The sequence below is a fragment of the Notechis scutatus genome, chromosome 13 (genome assembly GCF_049901735.1).
Source record: "Notechis scutatus isolate UNSWTSFEM ecotype Mainland chromosome 13, rNotScu1.2, whole genome shotgun sequence".
Classification (NCBI taxonomy): domain Eukaryota; kingdom Metazoa; phylum Chordata; class Lepidosauria; order Squamata; family Elapidae; genus Notechis; species Notechis scutatus.
Genome location: NC_142021.1, coordinates 11,623,995 through 11,651,442, shown reverse-complemented (window position 1 = coordinate 11,651,442; position 27,448 = coordinate 11,623,995). Strand labels below are relative to the sequence as shown.

Genomic DNA, 27,448 nt, shown 5'->3' with positions numbered 1-27,448 from the left:
ATTGTCAAAAGATGTTTATAAACACATATCTAGCTTAATAAAACAAGGAACAGATCTCAATTTTGGACAGCTCGGTTATGATTTCATGAATACACAACGACACCTTTAATCGTGTCCAGATGGAAGTAATATATTAACGAATTCGAATTAGCCCTGAAAATGCTCATTGAGGTGATCCCTTGAGGTTCATTTGGGGAATAGTCTGTGAGTCTTGTAGCCAGACTATGTTTGATTTAGGTCTTACTTTCACCCTCCCTGAAGCGAGGAAAAATGTGGGAGGGAAGAAAAACAGAAGCTTGGAAATGCAAGGGGCAAATTTCTAAATTTGCCAAGTTGTACCAAGCAATGGGGTTTTTTGGGGGGGAGGATTATTCAGGAAGCCTCTCCTCTTGCAGATCCATTTATCTGTTCTCCTTGGGAGCAAAACGATCCAATGATCTGGAATTTGCAAAGCTTTCCCTTCGTGAAACTTGTAAAAATAAGACCTCGACAGCCACCACAGGCAGCTCAAGATGCAGGGTGGAAACCTGCCCATTAAGCCATTTAATAAATACGCTTCTGACCTATTTTGAGGGTCTGAATCCATAGGATTTGGGTTACAAGGGAAACAAACCCAGCGTATCCTGCGGGTTTCCTTCATTCCCTTCTCATTTAAGCAACATCAAAGCCAGGTTAAAAATAGCTTAGGCTTCAAGAAATCCACGCTGGGGAAAAATAATAATCCAGAGTCATTCCCAGCCCATCTCTGTGCCTGAAAGAGGTTCTACCATTGTCCTGAATCCCACAGGATTAAAACTGGTGTAAATATTTAGGGCGCGAGACTGTTTGAATATTTGAATTGAGTAGGTCTAGTTTAAGGAATTGGGAATGTCTAGTCTAGAGAAAAGAAGGACCAGGGGGTGGGGGTGACACGATAGCGGTGTTCCAATATTTGAGTGGCTTCCACAAAGTAGAGGGGGGTCAAGCTGTTCTCCAAAGCAATGGTTGCCAACCAGTGGGCCGGGGACCACTGGTGGTCCGTGATAAAATTTTGGTGGACCACGGTCCACAGAGAAATGTCACCCCCAAAGCAATTAATCTAGGCTGTGCTACCCACATGGCCCGCGGGAACACAATGCTTGTGTCACTTGCATTGTGAACAACATGAGGTGGTGAGGGGAGGGGGGAAAGGGTGCAGTGCGGGAAATTGCTCCACTCGCCTCGCCTGGCCACCAGGCCGCTTCTTTCCACTTCTTTCTTCTGCTTTTGGCTGCACGCAAGGAAAGCAGCAAAAGTCTTTCTTTCTCTCCACCAGAAATGAGTCTTTGGGACCCTGCAAGGCCTCCTGCTCCAAGAGGCTGTGCTGGCACGACAAGTCTCAAAAAAGACTCATTTCTGGAGGAATTTGGGGGAGAGAAAGAAAGACTTCTGCTGCTTCTGCTGCTTTCCTTGCATGAAGCCAAAAGTCTCTCTCTTTCTCCCCCCCTGAGAACGGAGCTGTTAAGTTTGGGAAATAATGGAGACCAGACATCTGACCAGTGACTTCAACTCTTTAATAATTGTAAATAGAATAGAACAGAGCAAGGCTATGGGCAACAGCAACCCTTTTATAGGGTTATCTGCTACCTTGTTAACCAATGATATGTGCAATAAGTTCAAACTTATAACCAATGAGAAGTGTCCAAATAGTGGCCAATCAGGGACTACTTATGGACCAATCCCTAGTTGTTGTATAAGGGCCAATCAGGTCTGCAGGTTCCCAAACCCTGATTTGCATTTATGCTAGTAACTATTATTGATTCACAACAGGAGCTGGAGATGGTATCCTGCTATCTCAAATAAAGAATGATCGATCAGTAGGAAAACAGGGTAGGGAATTTTCCTGCAGACTTTTTTGGGGATTTTCCCAGGGTCTCTGGTCCGCGGGATTTAAAAGTATGAGTTTGGTGGTCCCTGAGGTCCAAAAGGTTGGTGACCCCTGCTCCAAAGCACCTGAAGGCAGGACAAGAAGCAACGGATGGAAACTAATCAAGGAGCGAAGGAACCTGGAACTAAGGAGGAATTTTCTGGGAGTGAAAACAATTAACCAGTGAATGGCTTCCCTCCAGAAATTGTGGGCACTCCATCACTGGAGGTTTTTAAAAAGAGACTGGACAGCTATTTGTCCTTAATAGTATAGGGTCTCCTGTTGAGCAATGGGTTGGACTAGAAGACCTCCAAGGCCCCTTCCAACTCTATTATTCTGTTACTGCAAGCTGGGGTGAAGCAGACCGAGTTATGCAAAACGATTACGCTATATTTCATGCTGGATAAACTGCAAATATTCTTAATTCAGGCATAACATCCAGAACAAAACAATCCCAGAAAAACTTTTTGACTTTTTTGTGTGTAGCACCCACCTCCTCTGGGAGATGATAGAAAGCCTTGATACTTTCTGCAAATTTGGTTTTCTATTGTGGGAACAGCCAAACCATTTGATCTCCTGATCGAGATTAAGAGACAATAAAAAGAGGAATTAAATTAAAATTCCACAAAGCAGAATGTTTTATTCTTCAAATCTCATTGCATCCACTTGATCAGTTCCTTGGGCCTTTCTAAGTTTCAACATCCTGGCCAGAATTTGGCCGTATTAGACACCGTAGAAATGTTATGACTTTTTGGATTGTTATGACTGTTAGGATTTTATTTATTTTATTTTGTGGGGGGGACATGTGCAATTTCGACAAATAGCAGCAGAAACAGCCGAGCTAAATTTGGGAGTCACTCCAGACTTGGATATAAATCCAATTCGGAACTAACTCCTCCTCCCCTTGGGCTTCCCGGCAAGATCTGAAGCATTTTTCTTTAAACTTCATAAATGAGACCACATGTTGCTGTATTAAATATCCGATGGCTGGTCCTTGTAGCTTGCTGCAGGTTGTTGGGTTTTAACCTTGAAAAGGGAAAAGGCGGCCCTTGAATTGAATTACAGCCTCAGCCGCCCCAGCGGTTGGGGGCTGGGTTGAGTTAAGGGAGCGACCTTTCGTTTAAGATCAGAGAGAGATCAAATGAGGAGTGACTTGGTGGTCTCAGTTTGGAGGTTGCTGATGAATATGCAATGCAGGATGGGTTGTGTTTGCAATTAGGGGAGGAGAAGGAGGAGGAGGAGAATGAAAATGAGAAGAAGAGAAAGGAGGAGGAAAGAAGGAGATGGAGAAGAAGTGAAGGAGAGATGGAAAAGGTGAAGAAGTCAAAGGAAGAGAAGAGGAAGAGGAATAGAGGAGGAGGAGGAGGAGAGGAGGAGATGGAGAAGAGAGGAGGGAGAGAGATGGAAAAGGTGAAATGTAGAAGAAAAGGAAGGGGAGAAGAGGAAGAAGCAGTCAGGAGGAGGAGGAGGAGGAGGAGGAGGAGGAGGAGGAGGAGGAGGAGGAGGAGGAGGAGGAAGAAGAAGAAGAAGAAGAAGAAGAAGAAGAAGAAGAAGAAGAAGAAGAAGAAGAAGAAGAAGAAGAAGAAGAAGAAGAAGAAGAAGAAGAAGAAGAAGAAGAAGAAGAAGAAGAAGAAAAATGGCTCTCTGAGCTTGGTTGTTTTCTTACAGATGTTTCATGGCCCAACTAAATAACACCATCAGTGTTAGAAGAAGAAGATTCAAAAGTAGCCCTAACCACGATGAGGACAAGGGGAAGAAAATGAGTTATTCAATGCATAACCTGCCTCTTTGCCTCTGACTCAGGTTCCTACTCTTCCCTCCCAACTCCGGAGTAAAGGCGTTGAGCACCTCCTGAGCACCATTTAAAGCCCTGTAAAAGTTGACTCTGCTCATGGTTCTTCTTCCAGGTTGGGCAAGAAAACCAGAAGACCAGAAACGGCCATTTACAAACACTCTGCATGGCACCACAGGGTTTATTTGAATCCTCACCTTCTTGCATGCCAAAACGGTGGTATAATCTCAACCACAGGTTCTGAATGAGAACATTGTCCTGATGCTTCCAGGTGTGAGCCTTTGAAATGACCCATGGAAACATTTTGTTTGCTTTTTTTTTTTTAATCAGCCCTGAAAAATGAAGGCCTATTCTTTAGCACGTCCTGAGCCATTTGCTTTCTTGAACATAGAGTACAGTAGTTTTCATTCATTCTCTCTGCTGGAAAGGAAGCTGTTTCTTCAATGTCCAACTCAAAATTTGTTTATTTTCAAGGTTTCTATGGCTGTCCGTCTTGTAGAACAGGACTCTGGGTGGCTCGCAAGAGTAATAAAATCATAGTGGTAAAAAACGAGGGGGTGAAAACCCTCCAAGTGGCTGGTCAAACACCTACATCCATTTATCTATACAGGTGTTTTCAAGGTTGACAACTTTAAGATGTGGGGACTTCAACTCCCAGAATTCCTCAGCCAGCCATATCTTAAAATCGCCTTGGTTGTGAGAAAACACACACACACATATATATTCCCAGACTTCTTAATGTCTTTTTACACTTACTAAATGCAAACATCTTGATGCTCTCTCTATATATATCTTCTATCATCCATCTTTTACCTACCTACCTAGGTACCAACTATCATCTATCAATCAATCTATCTATCCAATCTATCATCCATCTATCACCTTTCTCTGTCCATCATCTATTATCTATCCTTCAATTGTCTGTCTGTCTGTTTACCTACCTACTTATCTATTATCTACCTACATACCTACCTATCATCTATCAATAAATCAACCTACCTATCATCTATCTATCCAATCTATCATCCATCTATCATCTTTCTCTGTCCGTCATCTATCATCTATTATCTATCCTTCAATTGTCTGTCTGTCTGTTTACCTACCTACTTATCTATTATCTACCTACATACCTATCATCTATCAATAAATCAACCTACCTATCATCTATCTATCCAATCTATCATCCATCTATCATCTTTCTCTGTCTGTCATCTATTAATCATCTATTATCTATCTGTTTAGCCCACACTGTTAATTTCTTCTTATCCAAATTGCTTGGATGAAACAAAAATGCAGCTTTAATCCCTGGAATTTGAGATGTTTTTTTTCTTCTTCCTCCTCTTTTCAGCCACAAAACTCTAAAAACTATCTTTATGCAATGTCTGGTTTCGCCTTTGACCCCAACTCTCTTGTTGATAATTGTGTGAGTCTGCAAACAGTATAACAGCAACACCTACTGACTGAATACAAGAGTTAGAATGGATTGTATTTTTTACTCATTTTTTTACACCTCCCGTCTGCTGTGTTTATTTCAAGGCAAATCTCATCCAACCAGTGTTTTAAAAAAAAGATATCTATGACTGGATCACATAATCTTATTTTGTCACTCAGGGTTTTTCAATCTCACCAACTTTAAGAAGCGTGAACTTCAACTGCCGGTATGACTGGCTGGGGAATTCTGGGAGCTGAGGTCCATTCATGCTGGCTGGGGAATTCTGGGAGTTGAAGTCCACACGTCTTAAAGTTTCTGAATTTACAAAACACCTTGTCAGATTGATCAAACAATTGTTTGAAAAGGATACCAATAAACTCTTCCTATTTATGCTTGATACGTTCCAGAAACTTCTGCCATCTTTTTTGCCATCATTTTTCAGAGGTTCCTGAAAAATTAAGGTGTGAAAAACATTAGGCAGCATCATGTCATTAAGCAATCCCGGCCCTCCCCATTGCAATCATTTATGCAGGAGTGGGGGAGGACCTCAAAGGGTGGGGGAAAGCCCTGGGTTGCTGGAAAAAATGGTTATAAGTAAAGGACTACCTTTTATCAAAGTAACAGAGTTGGAAGGGACCTTATAGGTCATCTAGTCCAACCCCCTGCCCAAGCGGGAGACTCTACACCATTTCTGACAGATGGCAGTCCAGACTCTTCTTGAAAGCCTCCAGTGATGAAGCTCCCACAACTTCCAAAGGCAACTTCTGTTCCATGGGTTGATTGTCCTCACTGTCAGAAAATTCCTCCTTATTTCCAGGTTGAATCTCTCCTTGTTCAGTTTCCATCCATTATTCCTTGTCTGGCCTTTGGGTGCCTTGGAAAATAGCTTGACCCCCTCCTCCTCTAATGGCAGCTCCTCAAATATTGGAAGATTGCTATCCTGTCTCCCCTGGTCCTTCTCTTCCCTAGACTAGCCAGGCCCAGTTCCTGCAACCATTCATCGTATGTTTTAGCCTCCAGTCCCCTAATCATCCTGGTTGCTCTTCTCTGCACTTTTTCTAGAGTCTCAACATCTTTTTTATAGTGTGGTGACCAAAACTGGGTGCAGGATTTTACCTGTATGATTCAGTTGTTGGCCGGTTTGATTTTCAATCACAACGACAAGTGATTTGTGGAATTTGAAATCTCTCTCTTCATATAAACCAGACACTTCGAAGCACACACACCTCTTGTCAATCGGCAGCATATAATCTCACTCCGATTCTCTTTCTCTCTCTCTCTGCCTCTGATTAAAATTGACATGAATTTTGGGATGGGTGAAAACCCAAACTGCCTCCATGGCAAGTGATTGATCAGTTGGCCCGATTCCCAGCGGATATCCATCTCATCGCAATAGCTCTGCCTTTCGAGGGAGAAGAGATATCAATTTAACACTCCTTGGGGCCCAAACAGATGGAGGAGAGAGCGAGCTGTTTTCTGACTACCTCTGCTGTTTTTAGGGGGGCACAGGAGCAGATTTCCATCCTCCAGCTGGGACCCCTGAGCCCGTGAAAGCTTTTGAAGCTACTCCTAGAACAATAGACGGAGGTTTCTGGCCTGACCACCCAAGCACGCTCCTTGGACTCTCGCGGAGGATTGTTAAGGATCACTTCGAATGTCTTGGCAAACGCCCAAGCCGTCTTGTCTTGGTTTGCAAAGGAGGAGGAAATACTTCTGGGGTGAGGAATTTAAGCAATGCTACCTGCTCTGCTCACGAGCCAAGGACAATGGTGGACCAAAACCAGCTCCTCTTCAACAGGTTTCTGGTTCAAATATCAGGGGTAGGATTCTACTGATTTGGACCGGTTCTATAGAACGGGTTGTTATGATTCTGTGCAGTTTGGAGAATCAGCAAATGGTGAGGCTGGCTGGCCCCTCTCTTGTCCGCCTGCCCGCCCCTCCCCGCCCAGTCAGTCCTTATCGTGCATGCATGACATCGCTGACTGCATTGGGGCTGCATTGCCAAGTCACTCCTTAAGGTATTCCCCCTCCCCTCCTGACGATCAACTGTTCTGATGATGAGCTGTGCTGGGATCTGCCTCGCTGTCTTACTGCTTCACCCAGAAGGGCTTCCCTGAGGCCCAGGAGGCAAAAAAATGGGAGGTGCTGCAAAAAGAAGCCACACCCAAACAGTCACATGACCACACCCACCTAGCCACACCCACAGAACTGGTTGTTATTAAATTTGAATCCCACCCCTGTCCAAATTCCAAAACGGAAGTGGGTCACACCAGAACTGGTTTGGGGGACAGTCCTCTTGGTGCTGTTGTCTTAGGCAACATTTCTCAACCTCAGCCAAATATATATATATGATAGCCGTCCGTTTACTCAGAGCCAAGCTGCACTAAAAGCCTCCAATACAGGAACACAATGTTGACAGCCATCCAAGACAAAAAAAGCCACAAAACAGACAGAAGATATTAGAAACACCAATCAAGCAGAACACAGCAAACTCCAAGACCAATAAACACAGACCAAGACTCCCAACCTATCAGGATGAAGAAAAAAACATTCTGGCACAGCAGTAGGCTAGCCCCAAATTTAAAACTGAAACAGCTGTGAAAGTCTGACTCACAGACGAACACAATACAGAAGCCTGATGATGGCAGATGAGATTCTGCCGAAACATTGCTACAACTTTAAAAGCACAACTATAATGACGTGGGAAAATACCCGAACCAAGCCGAATACCATATATGTAAGTACCCGCGAAAACTTAATGTTTCGGCGAGGTCCCACTCGCCATCCTCAGGCTGGTGCTTTCGGCTTCGTGCCAGTGCAAGCAGTGTGTGATCGGAGCTGCCGTCTCTCTATAAATACTGGTGGGGGGTGGGCTGGTTGGCTGCGCTGCTGCCTCTTGATTGGTTGATGGAGTTGATGTTGATATAATGGGCTGTGTGATGGCCTTGTGAGTTTTGTTGTGGAGATATCCTGGGTCTTGTGCTGTAATCTCCTGGGTCGTTTGTTTTGTAGTGATCTTTTTTCCATTAGCCTCCTGTGTTTTAACGGCTTGGGTAATGGGTTGTGTGATGGGCTTGCGAGTTCTTTTGTTGTGGTAGCCTGGGTCCTGCGCTGTAATCTCCTGGGTCGTTTGTGTTTTGATCTCTTTTCCATTAGCCTCCTGTGTTGTAACGGCTTGGGTAATGGGTTGTGAGTAAAACCTTGTGAGTTTTATTGCTGTGGTATCCTTGGTCTTGTGCTGTGATTTCCTGGGTTGTTTGCTGTGTTGCAACTTCTTGAGTTCTTGTGGTGTAATTTCCTGAGTTTTATATATACATACATACATACATACATACATACATACATACATACATACATATTTTTTTAAAGAAAGGGTTCCCCTTGGTAAGAAAAACCTGTAAAAACCCTACTTGAGCACCATGAAGGGCTCCATCTCATAGGGACTTTGGACAAGTATTTCCAGTTAATTGTGATTGTTACCAGTAAAAACCGAAGCTTGCTTAAAAAAAAGAAAAAGAAAAAAAGAAATTAAAATTATTTCATAGGCCAGAGGCCAAAATTAGCTGGAAAAGGTAGAACCCAGTCATCTCGCCACTTTTTTCTTTCAAGAAAACAAACAAACAAATAAATAAATAAAAAACAAACAAACAAACAAATATGTTTTTGTTCTTTGGGTTGGCCGATGACTTTCTCGCCAGACAGTTTTGGTGGCCACAGGTAACCCCTGGACCTGCTGTTTTCCACAGGTGTGTTTGTTTTTTCAGCTGTTGAATGGGACCTGCCTTCACCTGAGACGATAATCCCCAGCTGGCTGCTTCTGGTTAGACCAACGCAAACTAGTTAAATCCTCGTTGAAGCTGGCTTGTCACCAATGCAGGATTTATTTTCTTGACTGCCAATCACGATGTTCGACCTGGCCCAGATGGCATTGTGCTTCTGCCCAATTCTCAGGCTCAACTTTTAGAGGCATTTCTTGCATCTGAACCAGTACAGATAGTCCTCTATTTATGGCAGTTCATTTAGGGACTGTTCAAACTTACACCACCACCGGCAAAAGTGACAGGACCACTTTTCATACCTTTAATGCAGAAAACTCTTAAAACAAAGAGAAAGATGCAGAGAAGAGGAACCAGGATGATTAGGGGACTGGAGACTAAAACATACGAAGAACGGTTGCAGGAACTGGAGACTGGCTTGGCTAGTCTAGGGAAGAGAAGGACCAGGGGAGACAGGATTTCAATATTTGAGGGGCTGCCACAGAAAGGAGGAAGGGGTCAAGCTATTCTCCAAAGCACCTGAAGGCCAGACAAGGAATAATGGATGGGAACTGATCAAGGAGAGGTTCAACCAAGAAATAAGGAGGAATTTTCTGATATTGAGAGCAATCAACTGATGGAACAGAAGTTGCCTTTGAAAGTTGTGGGAGCTTCATCACTGGAAGCTTTCAAGAAGAGACTGGACTGTCATCTGTCAGAAATGGTGGAGAGTCTCCTGCATGGGCGGGAGGTTGGACTAGATGACCTAACAAGGTCCCTTCCAACTCTGTTAATCTATCTATAAACCAGAAACTTTTCTTTGGGGTTTAATGGAAAAAACTTGGGAGAAAAAAAAATATGGAACTTCCATCTTATATATAATAGCAAAAAGACTATTTTATGCACAAAAATGGAAGGACATTTCAATTCCCACCATGGACGAATGGCTACAGGAGCTGGCAGAGTTGGCAGAGATGGCAAAATTGACCATTTTGGTTTTAAAAAAAAGAATATAAGTACCTTTGTTTCTACATGGAGACCACTTCTGGCTTTGTGCTTGAGGTGGAAAAAAAATGAAACTTTAATTGTGGGCTTTATCGATTAGACTGATATGTTTTTATAGAAATGGCTAGTTTATAGTACTATGAAAAAGTTTTGGTTTGATGTTAATGCTTTATTCTACTGCAGCAGAGTCAGAAGTCAACGTTTCTTCTTTTTCCTTTTTTCCAGCCCTTCCTCACTTCTCTTCCCCCCCTTTTCCCCACTCTTGTCTTTCTATTTACTTTTGTATTTTGTATCTTCCCTTTGTAACCTAATAAAATGTTGTTGTTGTTGTTTTTTTTAAGTGGCTTATGGGCATTTTTCACACTTACGAGCACTGGAGCATCCCCACATGGTCATGTGATCAAAATTTAGAAGCTTGGCAATCGAGTCATATTTACGACGGTCGCTGCAGTGTCTCGTGATTCCCCTTTAGTGACCTTCTGACAAGCGAATTCAGTGGGGACACCCGATTCACTTAACAATGGTGCTACTGGGTTAATTGCAGCGATTCGCTTAACAACGGTGGCAAGAAAAGTCATAAAGAGAGGCTAAACTCACTTAAAATGTGAGCAACGTGGGTTGCTTGAAATTTTGGGCTCAATCACGGTTGTACGTTGAGGACAACGTGTATTGCATCACTAAATATCATCTTGAGCTTCTGGTTTTAATGTTGTGAATTCTTGTGTGAGGGTTAAGCAGCAATATGACACTGGCACACACTGACTTTCTCCCGACACGTTTCTGATTTTTAAGATCTCCTGGTGGCCTTCCATCCACATTTCTTTTGATCCCTGAGGCCTATCACACCCCCTTCCATTGTCTTAACACTTTGCCCTGTTGAGGTGGCAAAAAAAACCCAGTAACCTATTGTCATGCCTGTCAGAGTCTGAATACGAGGAAGATGAGCAGCTGACAAGGAGTGGGGAGTGTGGCTTTGTTGGCTCCGGAGGAAACTGGAGAAGGGCAAAGTCCAGCTGGTCAGAGCAGGGGAGAGGTAGAACAAGGGAGAGGGAGTTCAGAGGAAGACCCATGCCCACCCCTTCTTCATCCTAGGGCACGCAGGGAGGAACGAAGAAGGGAGCAATGTGGGTTGTGTGGCTTACGGGGGAGGAAAGGGCCCTGATTCCCTTCATTAGGCACACCTGGGAATGAGAGTTTAAAAGAGATGCATGCTGAGTGCGGCAGCTGCTGGGAACAAATGTTTTATCTCAATTGTTTTCAAGCTTGGCAAGTTTAAGACTTGTGGACTTCAACTCCCAGAATTCCTGAGCTAACATGACTGGAGTTGAAGTCCACAAGTCTTAAAAGTTGCCAAGTTGGAAGACTCCTGGTTTATCTGTGTTCCTGGCATCCTCCCAACTGGGTTGAATTATTGCCGTTCCTTCATGCCTGGAATTTCTGCTCCTGCCTTGCCGGACTAATTATCTCATTTTGCCTTGATTGGACTTATAGTTTTTGTTGACCATGTTTTGGACTTGATTCTCTGCAGCCCAAGGCTGTTCCTGGTTGAATTTTTCTCCAGCCCAGAAGGTAACCGGGACATTGGGGGAAAAGGTTGGAGCTAATAAAGGGACTCCCACTGATTGACTGTGTTGCCTTTGTACCACGCCCCTTTGAGTCATCACACCTATTTTGCAATCTTTTCCACAACCCAAGGACACTATGATCCTGTTTTGGAAGTTTCCTAAAGTCCAAAATATTTTTATTAATTTATTGACAAGAAGACCAGACTGGATCAGCTGTTGCACAACAGGTCCACCAAGGCAGGATGCTTGCAAAGGGGACATTGGATTGCGGGCATTGTAGGAACGGGAGAACAACCCACGCACTAAAAGAGCTATTTTGCACCTTGGTGTGATTCCAGAGTAAACTCCAAGCTGGTTAGAGGTGGCTAAGGTGGGGCTGCCTTGCTTACTTAGCCCACCTTTCCTGACTTGGCTCGGCTTCCCCCTGGAGGTGTCCAATTTAAAAAGCTCCATTTATATATATGAAAAAAAAAAAAGTTAGCTAAACACCTCCATGTTTCCTCTGGCGTCCTGGGAGTTTGGGATTCGCACAGTCTCTTGTTTGTCTTTCTCTGAATGCCTGTTTGAAATTGGTTTCCCCGAGAAAAAAAGAAATCACATCTTGTGCGTCTCAAAAATTTGGGTGGGGGAGATCTTTTCAGGATTTGGAGTTTGGAGGGCCCCAAGTCGATCGGCACCTCGATGTGTTGGGTTTGTGGAAGATTAGAATAGATATAGAATAACAGAGTTGGAAGGGAACTTGTAGGTCATCTAGTCCACGCATCACCCCACCCAAACAGGAGACTCTACACCATTTCTGACCGATGGCAGTCCAGTCTCTTCTTGAAAGCCTCCAGGGATGAAGCTCCCACAACTTCCAAAAGCAACTTCTGTTCCATGGGTTGATTGCTCTCAATGTCAGAAAATTCCTCCTTATTTCCAGGTTGAATCTCTCCCCTTGTTCAGTTCCCATCCATTATCACAGATGATTTTTGGTGTATCCTTCAGGATAGAATTTTGGGCTTTAGAAGAGGAAGAATTTGGGCAGCTCCTGGTTGGAAAAAAAAAAAAAGGAACTATTTTCTTGCAAGTGCTTTCCCAACCGTCAGCAATCAATTTTGTTCACTTTGCAAATTTAAACTTAACCTTCAAAAAATACTTCCGTTTTTAACCTGTTGCTTCAGCTTTCTTTTTTCTCTCTGATCTTTTCACTGCTAATACAGGTAGCCTTTGACTCATGGACACAATTGAGTCATTTCTGTCGTTAAATGAATTTTGCCCCATTTTGCAACCATTCTTACGACCACCATCGTTCAGCGAACCACTGCAAGTTGTTAAATTAATATAACAAGGTTGGTTAAGGGATTCTGGCTTCTCCTTGGACTTTGCTTTCCAGAAGGTTGCATAAGGGGGGGTCACATGACCCCTTATGCAACAGTCAGAAATATGAATCCGTTGCCAAACTGAATTTCGATCATGTGACCAGAGATGCTGTAACGGCCCTAAAGTGTGAAAAATGCTCGCACGTCACTTTTTGTTGCCTTTCTAATTTCAAACGATTACTAAATGAACAGTTAAGTCGAGCTATTTCTCACTCGTTTATAATTTCAGTATTTTATCTTGACTTTATTGTCTTTTACAGCTTTCACGTTATATGAGCTAGGATTACAATGAATTTATTAGATCGCCGGCCTGGTTTTTTCCATGGGCTATTGACATCTTCTATGCCCTGAGAAAAAGAGGTGTGGCGGCTTGCCGGCAGCAGGTGCGGATGGCTGAGGTCTCGGAGAGCGAGGACTCAGATGAGGGGCCTGCGTGTGTGATGCAGGGATGGGGCCAGGACCATGAGGGAGTGGAGTGCTGCCTTCGGAGATGGTGGAGGCTGGCAGCAGTGAGGAAGAGGCCCCTGAGGAGCCCGTGCCCAGCATGCGTAGGGAAGAGCAGCTGCAGCAGTGTTTAGTCTGCCTTTTCAGGAAAGGTCTATAGTGCAACCATTTGTGTGTGTGTGTCGAGGGATTGGTGCAGCTGGAGAAACAGAACCAACCAGGGCCTTGGGAACCTCATCCTCGTCCCAAAAACCACGCCCAGAGGAGAAAAAGTGCCATTTTCTAAAGATCTCATTTGCAGCTTTTTCTAGCTGAGATCTTAGAAGCTGCTTTGTTGGGAATGCTCAGTAACTGTATCGGGGCTAATTGGAGTACGTGGTTCTCAGTCCCCAATAATAAAATTAACGATATGTTAAACAATGAAATGAATAGTGTTTCAAAACAAACAGGGGGAAAAAGTTCTTTTGGAAATAAAAAGCTGTAGAACCCTGCTGCCCCCTGCTGGTCACATGTGGAACAGCACCATTTTTTTCCCTTGCAAAAGTTTTGCTTGACATATTCACATTTCTAGCAACTTGCTTGGCTCTATTCTTAAGCAATTTAGCGGGAGATTGATGGAACACAATTCTGATCAAAAGGCTGTATTGTGCATTAACTGAGCCAAGGCAGTTGCATTAAGCAAGCTCAATCCATCCAGCACTTGGTGGGGAAACCTACAATCTTTAGAGCCTCAAGATTTGTTTCTGCAATTACTGGGGGGTGGGTGGGGGATGTTTAACTTAATGTGGTTAGCTGGTACCGTTCTGAGCCTCAAACAGAGAAAAACTTTAGCTGAGCATCTATAAAGTACTTTTCTCCATTAATTTTTTAATCCTAGGATCGCTGCCTCTAGCCTGCAAATTTTGAAACTGTGATTTATCTTAAGACACCTGCAATTTAATTCCAGACCTACAAAATGCATAAACAAATTGGAAGATCTGAAACTTTTAATGTAGAGAGCAATTTCTTTTTTGGCATGGCTTGGCAAGATTTAGGAGCTGGATTCGGCCTGGTTTTAGCCCAAGATTTGGGCCACAGCGGTAGCAAAATGATATTTAAATGCAGAGGGTTAAAAGAAGAAATGGTCAAATGATTAAAAGATCTTTTTTTAATCACCACATAATCCCTTGCAGGGTGGAATCTGGGCAACTGAATGGAGCTAGCAGAGTGCTTGAATGGCTGGATGCCCTTCCTGTCACCAATGCGGAGTTTTGGTTCAGCAGATAAAATTCTCATTATGCCGAGAGAGAGAAATATCTGCCTCTACTTGGATCGAACTCACAGCTGCCTAACTGAGGCAAGAGCTCCACTTCTAGGCCACCTGATTAAAAGAAATTGGAAATAATCAATACAATGATGATGGCTGCAACCTTGCCCTAAAGATTGGGGTTGTGGCTGCCATCTTGACTTTTTCAACCTCCTGTAGATGCAGAGAAGAGCATCAGGTTTATTTTAGCACTTCTGTTCGGCAGGACTTCTCAAGAGGGTTGATTCCTCTCCTTTTCCTTTCTCCTTTTTTAATTTGGCTGTCTTGCAGAACAAATGTGACCGTCAGAAAGAAATGGGAGATCTGCACTTAAAACTGGAAAAATATTTTCCCCCCCTCTCTCTCTCTCTATATATATATATTTATTCGTTATAGAAACAGGAACGCAGTGCTCCGTCACTGCCAACCCACTTGCCTCGTGGCCAGCTTTGGGGAAAAAAAAACAAACAAACAATAACACACACACACACAAAAACCCCAACCCAACAAAATGAGAACAAAAACAATGAACCAAACTTCACTTTCCATAGAAAGGAAAAGAAAAAAGAAAAAAAAAGAAGAGAGAACCTTTTAGAGCAAGCTGCATAAATATTTACAATTTGCAGTTTTCTATGTACAAGTCGTGTTTCTATCATACAACTCACTATGCACAGTTTGGTTGTACAAAAGATAGATATTTCCCTCCCACCATCTCTCTCCCCTCCCACCCCCCCACGGTCCCTTGTACAGTTCAAACAATAACATTGCTCTTTGTTGTCTTCTTTCGTGTGGGTGTGCGTTTGTACAAATGGCAAAGCGGAGAACACTTCAAACTTTAATAGGTTAACATAGCTTCCTTTCCCCTCCCCCCTTCCCTCTGTCCCGATTGCACAATTTATTTATTTTTTATTTTTTTAAAAAAAGAGGTGATCGCAAACAGCACGGTTAAAAACCTATCGTATGCCACTAAAACAGACGTCAATGTTGCAATGTGCAGAGAGCATGGCTTTCCTCTGAAGCAGACAGTGCTTGGCGTTCAACCAGGCGTGGAGCTAACGGTCAGCAGAGATGGTGTGGAGTTGTGGGTTGTTGTTTTGGTTGTTGTTTTTTTACCAAGATCGATTTGGCACGCAAACATGCGCGTGGGTAGATGAAGATTCTCAGCCAACCCGATACAGGTAGGGTTGGCTGGAAGTTGAGTCAGGGCAACTGGACTTCCTCTCCTTTTTGGTTTGAAATGTTTTGCTGTTAATCGAAGTAGAGGAGGAGAGAAAGAAGGGAGGAGAAGAAGGGAGGGGGGAAGAAGAAAAGGAGGGAAGAAGACAAGAGAGGAGGGGGAGAGGGAAGAGGAGGTGAAGAAAGGAGAGGGAGAAGGAAGGAGAGGGAGGAGGAAGAAGGGAGGAGGAGGCAGAGGAGGAGAAGAAGAAAAGAAAGAAAAGGAAAAAGAAACTTGGAGAAGCAGTGAAACATTTCAAAACCCAAAGAGAACAAATCCAGTTGGCATGACTCAGTTGCCCTTGAGCCGCATGCCAGGCCACCGATTCAGGGACCCCCAAAAGGTGGGTCATTGCATTTCTACTACAGTACATGCAAACACACAAACACAGTAGGTAGCCAGAAAATCCAAGAGAACGTGCCTGCCTTTGTACACCCACAAATACACAGAAAGAAATACAATGCAGAAATCGCCTTTTGAAAAGGAGGGTTTTTTGATTTGGATCAAAAAAAAATCCCTTCCTGGAATGTACTGTTTGCAAACTCCGGCAAGGTCTCTGTGTTGTGTTCCAGTGGCATTTGTGTGTAGGTGTGTGGTCCAACACAGACTAGGGCAGGGGTCTCCAACTTTGGCAACTTTTCTGAACTTCCATTCCCAAAATGCTGGCCTAGGAATTCTGGGAGTTGGAAGTCCACAAGTCCATAAAGTTGCCAGGTTGGAGGCCCCCTCGGCTAGAGTGAAGCGTGATTTCAGCCCGGTTGAATAACCGTCGAGTTACCTTCTCGGCGAAGACAACCTAAGCTGAACTAAGAAGCTGGGGTTGGAGAGGAGGAGGCAATGCTACGGGTAGGAAATTTACAAAACTGTAGGAAGGTCTGAAAAGCAAAGCAGGGTGAAGTTTTGGGAAGAAGAGACAGGCTGAAGCAAAGGGCTTATCCATCTGCACCATGTCCGTCTTCTATGAACCTCAGGTAGGTGTGGCGCTACCACGCAGTGCCAGATAACCTGGCATCTTTGAAAAGTCTACATCTTCAACAACAGTTGGACAAGGTAACGCTAGAAGCAAAGCATTGTGAGTGCTCCACTCTTGGCGAGTTGGAGAACATCAACTTGCATTTATGCCGGGTTCAAAAAAGCCATTTGGCCCTGAATTTGTGAGCCAACTTGGATGTGTGGGCCAAAAAATAATAATGGCAAGCCACTTTTATGGCAGCGCTCAAGAAGAAAATGAGAAAGATTTAACTTCTTGGAACTGACCTTGTAGGGATTCAAATCCACTGGAAAGATCAGATCAAGAGATGTTTCGATAAAACAAAAATCAAGGGTTGCTGGTCTATCGTGACATCTCCTCAAGGAGCTTCAATGATGGAGGATGAGTAAAGATTTGGCTTTGACCGATTGAAGGAGTTAAAAAAAAAATCCGACCAAAGAATGGAAGATAGGAACTGCAGGATTCTTTATTCTGGGTAAAAAAAAACCAAGCTAGTTTGCAACTGTCAAGGTTTTTTTTGACTTTTTCTTTCCCATAGCACAGACGAGAAGTGGAGACAAGATATGGTTTGAAGATCACATGTCCCCTAAGGAGTTTTTGGGATTACAAAACTGAGATTCCAAAGGCAAAAAAACTGATTGCGGAGCTGTTCTGACCTAGGCTTTACAAAATCCTGAAGCAGATTCCTCGTCCTGACATTATTTAGGCTAATGTGAATTCCTCTCATTCACATCCAGCAAAGTCCCGGCAAACAATCTTTCAAGAGTGATTTACAAGCACAGACCTTTTATCAGGCTTGGAGAACTGCACAACACTGTACAAGGAAATACTTGGCAAGGAGCTTCTGTGAGTCACAAATTGTAAATGAACTTATTGTCTCCTGCAAGCACCACTCCCCTTTCACTCCTCTTTATTCCCTGTGGGAAGGGCCATTCACCATCCACCTATGCCTTTACTCCCAAGGCGGCCCTTGTTCCTTAACCGTTCCCTTCTCCTGGCAGGTCAGTGCATGCGCACATTGGGAACAGGCTCCAGCTGTTCTTCTGCCCCACTGATCTCCGACTCTGAAGACGGCTGATACTGTCTGACGGCCCTGGCCCCACCTCTGCCTCCGACGCAGAGCAGCCTTCTCCAGACTCCAGGACTGGCCCATGTTCCTCCCCAACCTCCTCACTGTCCGAGTCTGCCACCAGCTCCGCTGGCTGCTGGCGAGCCACAACAGGAGCCTCCATTGTCATCACTCCTCTCAACAACTTCTAGGCACATGTGGCAAGTTAATGCTTTTGATCTAAAATAGCTTGGCCCCCTTCCCAGCTACAACACTCAAAAGCAAGATGGGTAAAAACGAGGCAAACGGACGGATGCGCAAAGTTTTGACAGGCTGGGTGTATGTCCCTTCTCTTCTACGATTAGTTTTATTTGCTTGCCTACTGGTGGTCCTTGTAACCCTTGTGTCTATGAGCCAGCAATCATTGAGGCCAAGAATAAACAACCTGGGTACTCACCAGATACAACAAAGAACCTCACCTCCCTTGTAAGGTAACACCTGGACAGACATTGACTGGATTTGAATCTGTTTAAGGCAGATGCATGATCTTACTCTGTGGAAAACTGGGCATGTGGAATGTACGTGGAGCATGCTTAATATTTCCTGTCCCGAAAGAATATTGAGGTTCTTCAAAGAAGGAAGCTGAAAAGGCTTTTTAAGACATAAACAGAGAACCATGGCATCTGACAACTATCTGGATAGCTTCTAAATGCCAACTCTCGTAAGCTTGATTTTCTTCGTTCCTTGTGAGATCTGGCAGTATTTGCTATCGAAGGACTTAGCAAAATCCAGCCTTGTCACAAGTAGGTTTTTTGGGTTCCATTTTAACAGAGGCTGCACTGTGCTTGAAATCTAGAAGTTATTCCCCACATAAAACTTGTCTATCACCAGAACATCCTTCCATGTCTCTGCTAAGGCATCTTTGATTGCAGGTCCTTCATTGTCAAGACTTAACTGGGGGCGGGGAAAGTGAGGACCGTCTTTAGCCCCACTTAGCCAAATCCTTCAGCCTCAGAAATTCAGAAGTCTTAACAGACAGATTCCTCTTAATTCCCCCCCTTCCCCCGAATCTTTTCTGAGCTTTGTTTTACATATGCCAGTTTTGCAAACATTTAATAATGCATGCCGGAGTTTAATATACTGTAACAAAGCAGCTGCATCAATAGGAGAAAATGAAGAGGATGAGTTAGAAGTAAAATGGTTGGGAAAGCAAACTTCACTGTAGAAACAAATTTAAACAACCAGGAGACATCAACAGTGTGATATTGTCCTTTTTCAGCTATGCCAATACGGCTCTCGTCTGCTCCAGAAAAGACTCAACTATCTGGGATTCTTGGCCTCAAGAATTCAGTCTAGGGCAGAATTTCTCAATCTTAACAACTTTTAAGAAACATGGACTTCCAACATGGCTGCCTGGGGAATTCTGGGAGCTGAAGTCAACACAACTTAAAGTCATAAAAGGTTGAGATTCACTGTTTGCGGGTATAAAAGGGAAAGGAAAGGAAGAAAAACAGATGGCAAAACGAGACTATTCACTTTGAATTATAGTCATGGTGGTTTGTGTGAGTTAAAAGTGGGGGAAGGGACCCTCTCATCGCACCCCTGCCCCAATTGAATAAGCACATTGCCTAGGGATCAGAAAACTACCTATTTCAACTTTCCTGCAAGTTCCCTTATTTTTCTCAACAGAGACAATTTTTTTGAAAAATATGATGGTCTGCCTTGCTTTACAGATGATAAAAGGCTCTGGAAATGATATGTGTGAATGTGTATCTGTGTGTGTTTGTATGCGTTTGTCTGCATTTATATATATATATATATATATATATATATATATATATATATATATATATATATATATTCACATTTCTTTTTTTAATGAAAGAGCTATGTTAATATATTCTACTGAATTACAGAACCATGTTGCTGAATCATGGTTTCCCTCTTGACATTTCCATACAATGGACAAACAGCTCAAATATCTCGCACGCCAACATAGAAACCCTCTTTGTACAAGAGTAGCGACCAAAAAAAAGCAGCATATAACACTGTTTTAGAGTCCTTCCTCGCACCCACAAAACCGAGAATTAAAAATAACCCTCTGAAATAATCTGGCATCATTTCCCCTCCCTCCCCCAAATGTAACAAAAATATACCCTGTGTTCATCAGTGTTTCTCAAATCTCAGGCCGTTGAAGATGGGTGGACTTCAACTCCCAGAATTCCCCAGCCCAGGGGGATTCTGGGAGTTGAAGTCCGCCCGCCTTAAAGGGGCCAGGGTGGAGAAACACTGCTATAAGATGATACCCAAAGAAGCGTTTTGAGAGATTGGTGCCATTTCCACAGCTGCCTCTTGTGTTCTCCATCCCTAGTCAACCCCCTAACGTCTAGAGGAATCATCTCTTGACGGATATTCCAATTTCTTCTCCCCGCTGTCCCAAACAACCTGCTCTCTTCTGGTTTTCTCCTTGACGTCAATTTCTGCACCCCAAGTTCCGGCTATCTGCTTCTGACGTGTTCCAAATTCAGCCTTCAGGGGCACAGAACAAGAACTATACCCCAACCCTCCTGCTTTGAATGACCAGCAACGAGATCTCTAATTCATTGGGTTGCCCCGAGTCATCTTCTCTAGATGGCCCACAACTCCACAGCTCCACCACGGAGGTCCCTCATTAGGCTAAGACAAGGAGATACAGGGGAAAAGGGGTTGGATGATCTGGGTTTCAAGTATCAGGTGAGCAGCCCATCTCAAGGAGGTACTTGGGACCAATACCGGAAAGTGAACCTGGCCAAGAGTTGACCAAGCCCAACACTCTTCCTTCACCTTCTTTCCTCTGCTGGGCTGAAGGACAAAGTGGATGCAGGAGATGAAAAAGCTCCATGAGTGTTGGTAGACTTGGCCATCTCAAACCCCCTCCCTTCTTGGCCCTCATCCAAAATGGACTTGGGTGGTGGGTTCCATTTCCTGGTTGGTTTTTAAGGCTTTAAAACCTATTCGCTTTCTTTTGTTGTTGTGGTTTTTTTTTTTAATATACCCTCTTTCCAGATGTCGTAAAAAAATTAAACAAAAAGACTCCCTCACCCCCACCCCAAGACAGCTCTGTGGTGAGCTGGTCTGAAGGAGACGAGCTCCCAGAATCCCCCATCCCTGACCCGTTCCATCGCCACCACATCCATCTGTCCATGGGCCTTCCCGTCGCGGCCTTCTTTCTTCTCATTCACTGTCCGAGAGGGTCTCGTACTGTGAAACCAATAGAGGTTTGGGCTCTTCTTCCCAGCCGTGGTTCTGGGTACTGGAGTTGCCCTGCAGAACGGTGGCAGTGGGCGGTGGAGGGCCGGTCACGACTCCCGTGGAAAGTCTCACCGTCAGGGGGTTGTATGGAAACGGTGTTGAGCCTGCAGGACAGACGAAAAGGAAGGTGGAAGAAGGGGGTTGAGGTCCAAGAATTGGGAAGAAAGTAACACTGGTGTGCAAGACAACCCAACCCACCTCTCCTTTCACACTTCCTCGCACTCACAGGGTTCACACTGGGAGCTCCCCCTTTTGAGAAGATCTATCTACAGACCCCTCACATCCTGGACATAAACTGTTTCAACTCCTTCCCTCAAAACGACACTATAGAGCCATGCACACCAGAACAATTAGACACAAGGACAGTTTTTTTCCTGAATGCCATCACTCTGCTACACAAATAATTCCCTCAACACTGTCCAACTATTTACAAAGTCTGCACTATTATTGCTATTAATCTTCTCATCACTCCTTATCACCCATCCCCTCCCACTTGTGACTGTATGACTGTAACTTTGTTGCTTGTATCCTTACGAATTATATTGACTGTTTCCTAGTATGATTCGATTGCTTATTGTACCCTAGGACTATCACTAAGTGTTGGACCTGATGATTTTTGACGAATGTATATTTTCTTTTATGTACACTGAGAGCATTTGCTCCAAGACAAATTCCTTGTGTGTCCAATCACACTTGGCCAATAAAGAATTCTTTCTTTCTTTCTTTCTTTCTTTCTTTCTTTCTTTCTTTCTTTCTTTCTTTCTTTCTTTCTATCTATCTATCATCTTTTTAAACATTTATTTTATTTTACAACAAATCCCTCTTTCGATAATACAGTGTGTCGACGGTACATATATCTTGTGCAAATATTTGTATTTAGTATACATTTCTTGTTATGATTACGTTCATATGAAAAACCACTCAACCTTATGTATCCTATCATTTTAACAATCTTAATGCATTTTACCATTGTATTCATTTAGCTTCTTACTTTGTTTTCCAACCATTTATAGAATAAACCCCATATCATATAATAGTCCACTTCTTCTTGTTCTTTAATTGTCAATGTTAATCTATTCATTTCTATACATTCCAATATTTTCTAAATCACCTCCTCCTCTATCGGAATCTTTTCATTTTTCCAATTTTGAACAAGTAACAATTCTAGCCGCTGTTAATATACGTAGGATTGAATATGTTTTTTCTTTACTATAGTTTTCAGATAAAATCCCCAACAAAAATATCTCAGGTTTTAAGTGTTGTTTTATCATCTTTTCCAACTTTTGAGAAGATCTTTTCAGGTGAAAGAACTGGGATTATCTCCCTCAGCACCACAGGATTCCATCTACGGGGGAATTTATAACTCTTGGAAAGTCTAGGGAGATATTCCGTCATCCAAGTCATGGTTGTCCCAAAGGTTTTCTTCTTCCAGGAGGCAATTGGACTTCCTGGTTTTCCTTTTGAAGACCTTTCACTTCTCATTCCTTCAGCTCCCCACCATCCAAGTCAGAGCTGAAGAAGCTTCTTGGATGAAGAAGCAAAACGCCTTCAGAGAAAAACAAGGAGGTTCAGGTGCCTCCTGAAAAAAAAAAAGAAGAAGAACCTTTGAGACAACTCTTGGAAATGGAGAGAAGAAAAGGGCTTCTTCTTATGAAGTCTCTGGCTCAATCTGGAATATTCTCAGAGGAAGACATCCCAGATGAAGCTCTAGAGAAGTAGCCAGGGCGCCCAAGATTGGACAAACCATGTCAAGGCCCAAATTCTCAGACACCAATTTGATGGTCATCATTCATAGTCTCACACCTGGGATTCATTGACCTCTAATAGGATGGCACCATGCATAAATGGTGTAAGAAATGAAATTCCAATACTATCACCTGGAGAAATATCATCTAGGGTTGGTTTATTGGTTTGTAATCTACTCTTCCTTGAGAAGCAAAAGAGAGAGTAGAAACCCCCTCCTCTTTTTCTAAGGAACAACCCTGGGATCTAAGCTGACCTGAAAGTGTGTGACGAGAACTTCCACAATGAGGGAGAAAGAAAGTCCAGGTGTCATCGGGGCTAGATCAGCATCTTCATACTCACACCAGCCTACCTTCTGAAGATCACCTGCTGCCCTGCTTCCTCATGCCACTATTGAATGAGACATCTCATGTCTTCCAAAGCTTTCCTACAACATCCCCATGTAGGATTTAGTTGGACCAAAACAGAAGACCCTTAGTCGCTTGAGGACTTCTGTAGCTACAGTGATTGAACCCCAAGTCTCCTCATTCCAGGTCCAACCCTTCCAACAACTCCACCTTGATGGCCCTCTTATTATTTGGGCCACCTTCTACTCTCCTGGTTGCTATGATTGATCATGCATTTCCCAGCCAAAGGGCTGCGTGGTTGCCTGCTCAACACATTTATCTCCAACTCCTTGTAGAAGAGCAGGCAGGGCTGGGAGGTGGACTTAAATGAATCATCAGTCTAGAATCGTCACAGTGCCACAAACGGTCTAAGCCCAACCCTTCCAGAATCTCATTGATCCTTATCGAGTGCCAATTTAGCGTTGAACTTTAGTTGGACCAGATTCTTGTGTATGGGCTTGAACATGCCACTGTCAACTCAAAAAATATTTCTATGGTCTTTTTTAGAGTTGCCAACAGAAAGGGAGGAGGGAAAGAGGTTTGAAAGCACAGTGTGGCAGCTTGGAAATCGAAAGTGCATTCCATAAATAGTTTTCAAAGATAGTAACTAGGTGACTGAAGTTTTTGCCAGGCAAAATTCTAACTGGAGAACATGATTGATGACTCTTGGCTATGGATGTGTCCCATTGGAGAATATAAATTACGATACACCCAGGGGGTGGGGGGGAAACCAGGGTCAAGGGTGACAGTGAATTAAGTGTCTCAGAGTCGGCTCCACCCAGGCAGTGCCGGCATGTTAACTCCCAATAAATCCTTTTGAAGTTTTGGAAGTTTGACTCGAGATTCATGATTTAAATGGGGGTCACTGCCGGAATCCTGACAGCCACAATCTAACCGGTGGTGCCCGAATCTCTGCGCCTGACACTCCTGGGAACTGCAAACCTGAGGTCAAAGGATGTGCTAATACCTGTGGATGATGGCCTGTCCTCCCAAACCCGGTTGGTTAGAGGTGTCCTCCTGTTACAGTCCCCGTCGGAGTGAACGGACGAAGCGGATGGCGGCCTCTCAATGGTGGAGGACAGGCCGGGTGCTGGAGATCTGGCCTTCCGACTGTTAGCGCGGGCGGCAGCCTTTGGTTTCCCCCCTCCTGTGGGGGAAAAAAGAAAATGTTTTTCAAACTCCCAGGAGAAAGCCAATGCTACGTCAGGGGTGTCAAACTCAAGGCCTGGTGGCCACATCCGGCCCATGGTAGGCTTAGATCTGGCCTGCGGGGCCGCTAGGGAAATAGTGACGGACCGGTCCGCAGTCCTCCGGAGCTCCGTTTTCGCTGGCAGAGGGTTTCAGGACACAGTCGCAGCCGAAAACGGAGTTCAGGAGCCCGTTTTCGCTGGCAATGTGCTTAGGCCAACAAAGGCGTGCCCCCCCCGGCACGAGTGACGTCGAGTGGGCCACGCCCCCCGAGGTCAAACACAACCCTGATGTGACCCTCAATGAAATCGAGTTTGACACCCCTGTACTACGTCAAACCAGTGGAAAGGTTTGGTGCCCTCCCAACGCATCTTCCCAGGGACATGATAAACAATGGAACACCGAGGCTTAGCGAGTAGCAGGAAAAGAGAGAAAAAGAAAGAAAGAGAGAGAGAGAGAGAGAGAGAGAAAGGGTTGAGAAACAATAGAAACACCTCCCCCTGTTTCACCCCTATGACAGGTAGTCCTTGACTCACAACCACAAGCGAGCCCAACATTTCTGTTGTTAACCGAGACATTTGTTGAGTTTTGCCCTGCTTTACAACCTTTCTACGCTGTTGTTGTTAAGTGGACTGCTGCCATTGGTAAGCTAGTCACCTGGTCGTTAAGAGAATCTGGCTTCCCCGTGGACTTGTCAGAAGGTCTCAAAAGGGGACCACGTGGCCCCAGGGACACAGCAACAGTCATAAATAGGAACCCATTGCCAAGCGCCTGAATTTGGATCATGGGAAATGCACCACGTGAAACATGGCAGTAAGTCCTATTTTTCAGTGCTGTGGTAACTTTGAATGGTTGCTAAATGAACTGTTATAAGTCGAGGACTACTGTATTAACTCCAAAGTTTGCCAAGGATCACAGGAGTAGGTTTATATGTGTGTGTGTGTGTGTGTGTGTGTGTGTTTGTGTGTGTGTGTGTAAGTGGGGTCTTTTCTTTTTGCCATTGTTGTGAAGTGAGAGAGAAGTACATGTAGTCCTTGACTTACGACCACAACTGAGCCCAATTCCCGTTGCTAAGTGAGACAGTGGTGAATTTTGCCCCGTTTTACAACCTTCCTTGCCACAGTTGTTAAGTGGACCACGGCAGTATTTGTTCAGTTAGCAACGCGGTTGTTAAACGAATCAGACTTCCAGAAGCGTGGACTTTTCCTTGCCAGGAGATCGCAAAAGGAGATCGCGTGACCCCCGGGAGAATGCAACCGTCGTTAGTACACGCCAGTTGCCAAGTGTCCAAATTCTGATCACATGACCATGGAGTGACTCCGCAACGGTCTCTAAGTGTGAAAAACGGTCCTAAGTCCCATTTTTCAGTTCCATTGCAACTTCGAACGGTTGTGAGTCAAGGACTATCTGTACCCTTTACCCTCCGTGACCAAGGGGGGGTGGCATTTCTGTCCCCAATCCTGAGGCTGCCTGAGGGTGTGAACCCCAGCGTACTGCCCGACTCCCCAACACTTCTAACCACCAAGTCAAAGAGATTGGACTGCCCTCTGTTACAAATGGTACAGGGCAGTGATGGCGAACCTTTTTGTGGTGGTGTGCCAAAAGCACGTGCCTGCCAGCACCCACAATGCAATGCGCCCCACCCCGTACATGTGTGCGCAACACCCGTCACCTTATCTGCGCATGCGTGCACCTCCCAGCTGATTTTTGGCCTGTTTGAGGTCATTTTCGCTCTCCCTGAGGCTCGAGGGAGGCTTCTGCAGCCTCAGGAGGCCGAAAAACAGGCCTTCTGGAAATACCGGAAGTGCCTGTTTTCAGCCTCCGGAGGGCCTCTGGAGTCCGGGGGAGGCCGTTTTCACCCTTCTGGAGGCTCGGGAGAAGCCTCTGGAGCCTTGGGAGGCTGAAAACAGGCCCGTTTCGGCACTTCCGGTATTTCTGGAAGGCCGTTTTGGCCTCCGAGGCTGCAGAGGCTTCCCTCAAGCCTCTGGGAGGCGAAACAGGCCCGTTCGGCACTTCCGGTATTTCTGGAAGGCCCATTTTTCAGCCTCCTGAGGCTGCAGAGGCTTCCCTCAAGTCTCTGGGAGGGCGAAAACAGGCCCGTTTCGGCACTTCTGGTATTTCCGGAAGGCCCGTTTTTCGGCCTCCCGAGGCTGCAGAGGCTTCCCTCAAGCCTCTGGCAGGGCGAAAATGGCCTCAAGCAGGCTGAAAATCAGCCGGGAGGCGCGTGCATGCACAGTGCAGGTAACTTTGGCTGGGGCTCGCATGCCCACCCAAATGGCACGCGTGCCATAGGTTTGCCATCACCGTTATAGGGTCTCCTGCTTGGGTAGCAAGTTGGACTAGATGACCTACAAGGTCCCTTCCAACTCTTTGTTATTCTATATTCTATTCATCTGGATAACATGGACACGGAGGGGTCAACGAGGGGGGGAAAAATGAGGACGGAAAAAAAAGGGAGACAGCCCAATGGTCAGTGGTTTACGGGAAGCCAGAGAAAGGGTTACATTTCTTAAGCACTCATGTACACCCAACAGAGACTAACCCAACCCAGAGGGGCATTAATCGGTGTCGTTAAAACAACACGAACACAGACACAACACACCCACACACAAAACACACACACACGAGAAGACAGGAAGGAAAGGAAAGGAAGGAAGGGAGAAAAGAGAGAGGATTAATCACGTCAACGCAACCGAGCCGACCTGGCATGGAAGAATGCATCTCCTCAATCTGTCCTTCAGCAGAGGTTACAGGCAAAACAGCGGGCAAGCTCGGGCTGGCATTCAAAGGGTTAAAAGCATTGGCACTGAGAGGAGCGGGCTCGTCCCACCGATGGTCATATTTACCCATGAGAGCCTTTCTGATAATGGCCTCCAGCCCCATGTTGGAACTGGGGTTTTCTTGGACCGCCTGGCTCCTACAACTGATTAACCCTGGGGGGTACGGAAGGGAGGGATGGAGGGGTTTTAGGGTGGGGAGGAGAAAAAAGGGGGCACCGAGGAAGAAATCGGGGAGGTAGGAGGGAAGAGAACAAAGGAAGGGAGAAGGGGAGGGAGAAACA

General features: G+C 44.7%; 1 protein-coding gene across 1 annotated transcript in view; it reads right to left on the bottom strand.

Moving 5' to 3' along the window:
- Nucleotides 1–15,443: 15,443 nt before the first annotated feature.
- NCOR2 (nuclear receptor corepressor 2) overlaps nt 15,444–27,448 on the bottom strand; it is a 218,467-nt gene continuing 206,462 nt past the window's right edge. The window contains 3 exon segments of the mRNA XM_087942977.1: nt 15,444–21,174; nt 24,167–24,346; nt 27,090–27,320. Of these exon segments, the coding sequence (XP_087799103.1) occupies nt 20,993–21,174; nt 24,167–24,346; nt 27,090–27,320 (593 nt within the window). The 3' untranslated portion in view covers nt 15,444–20,992.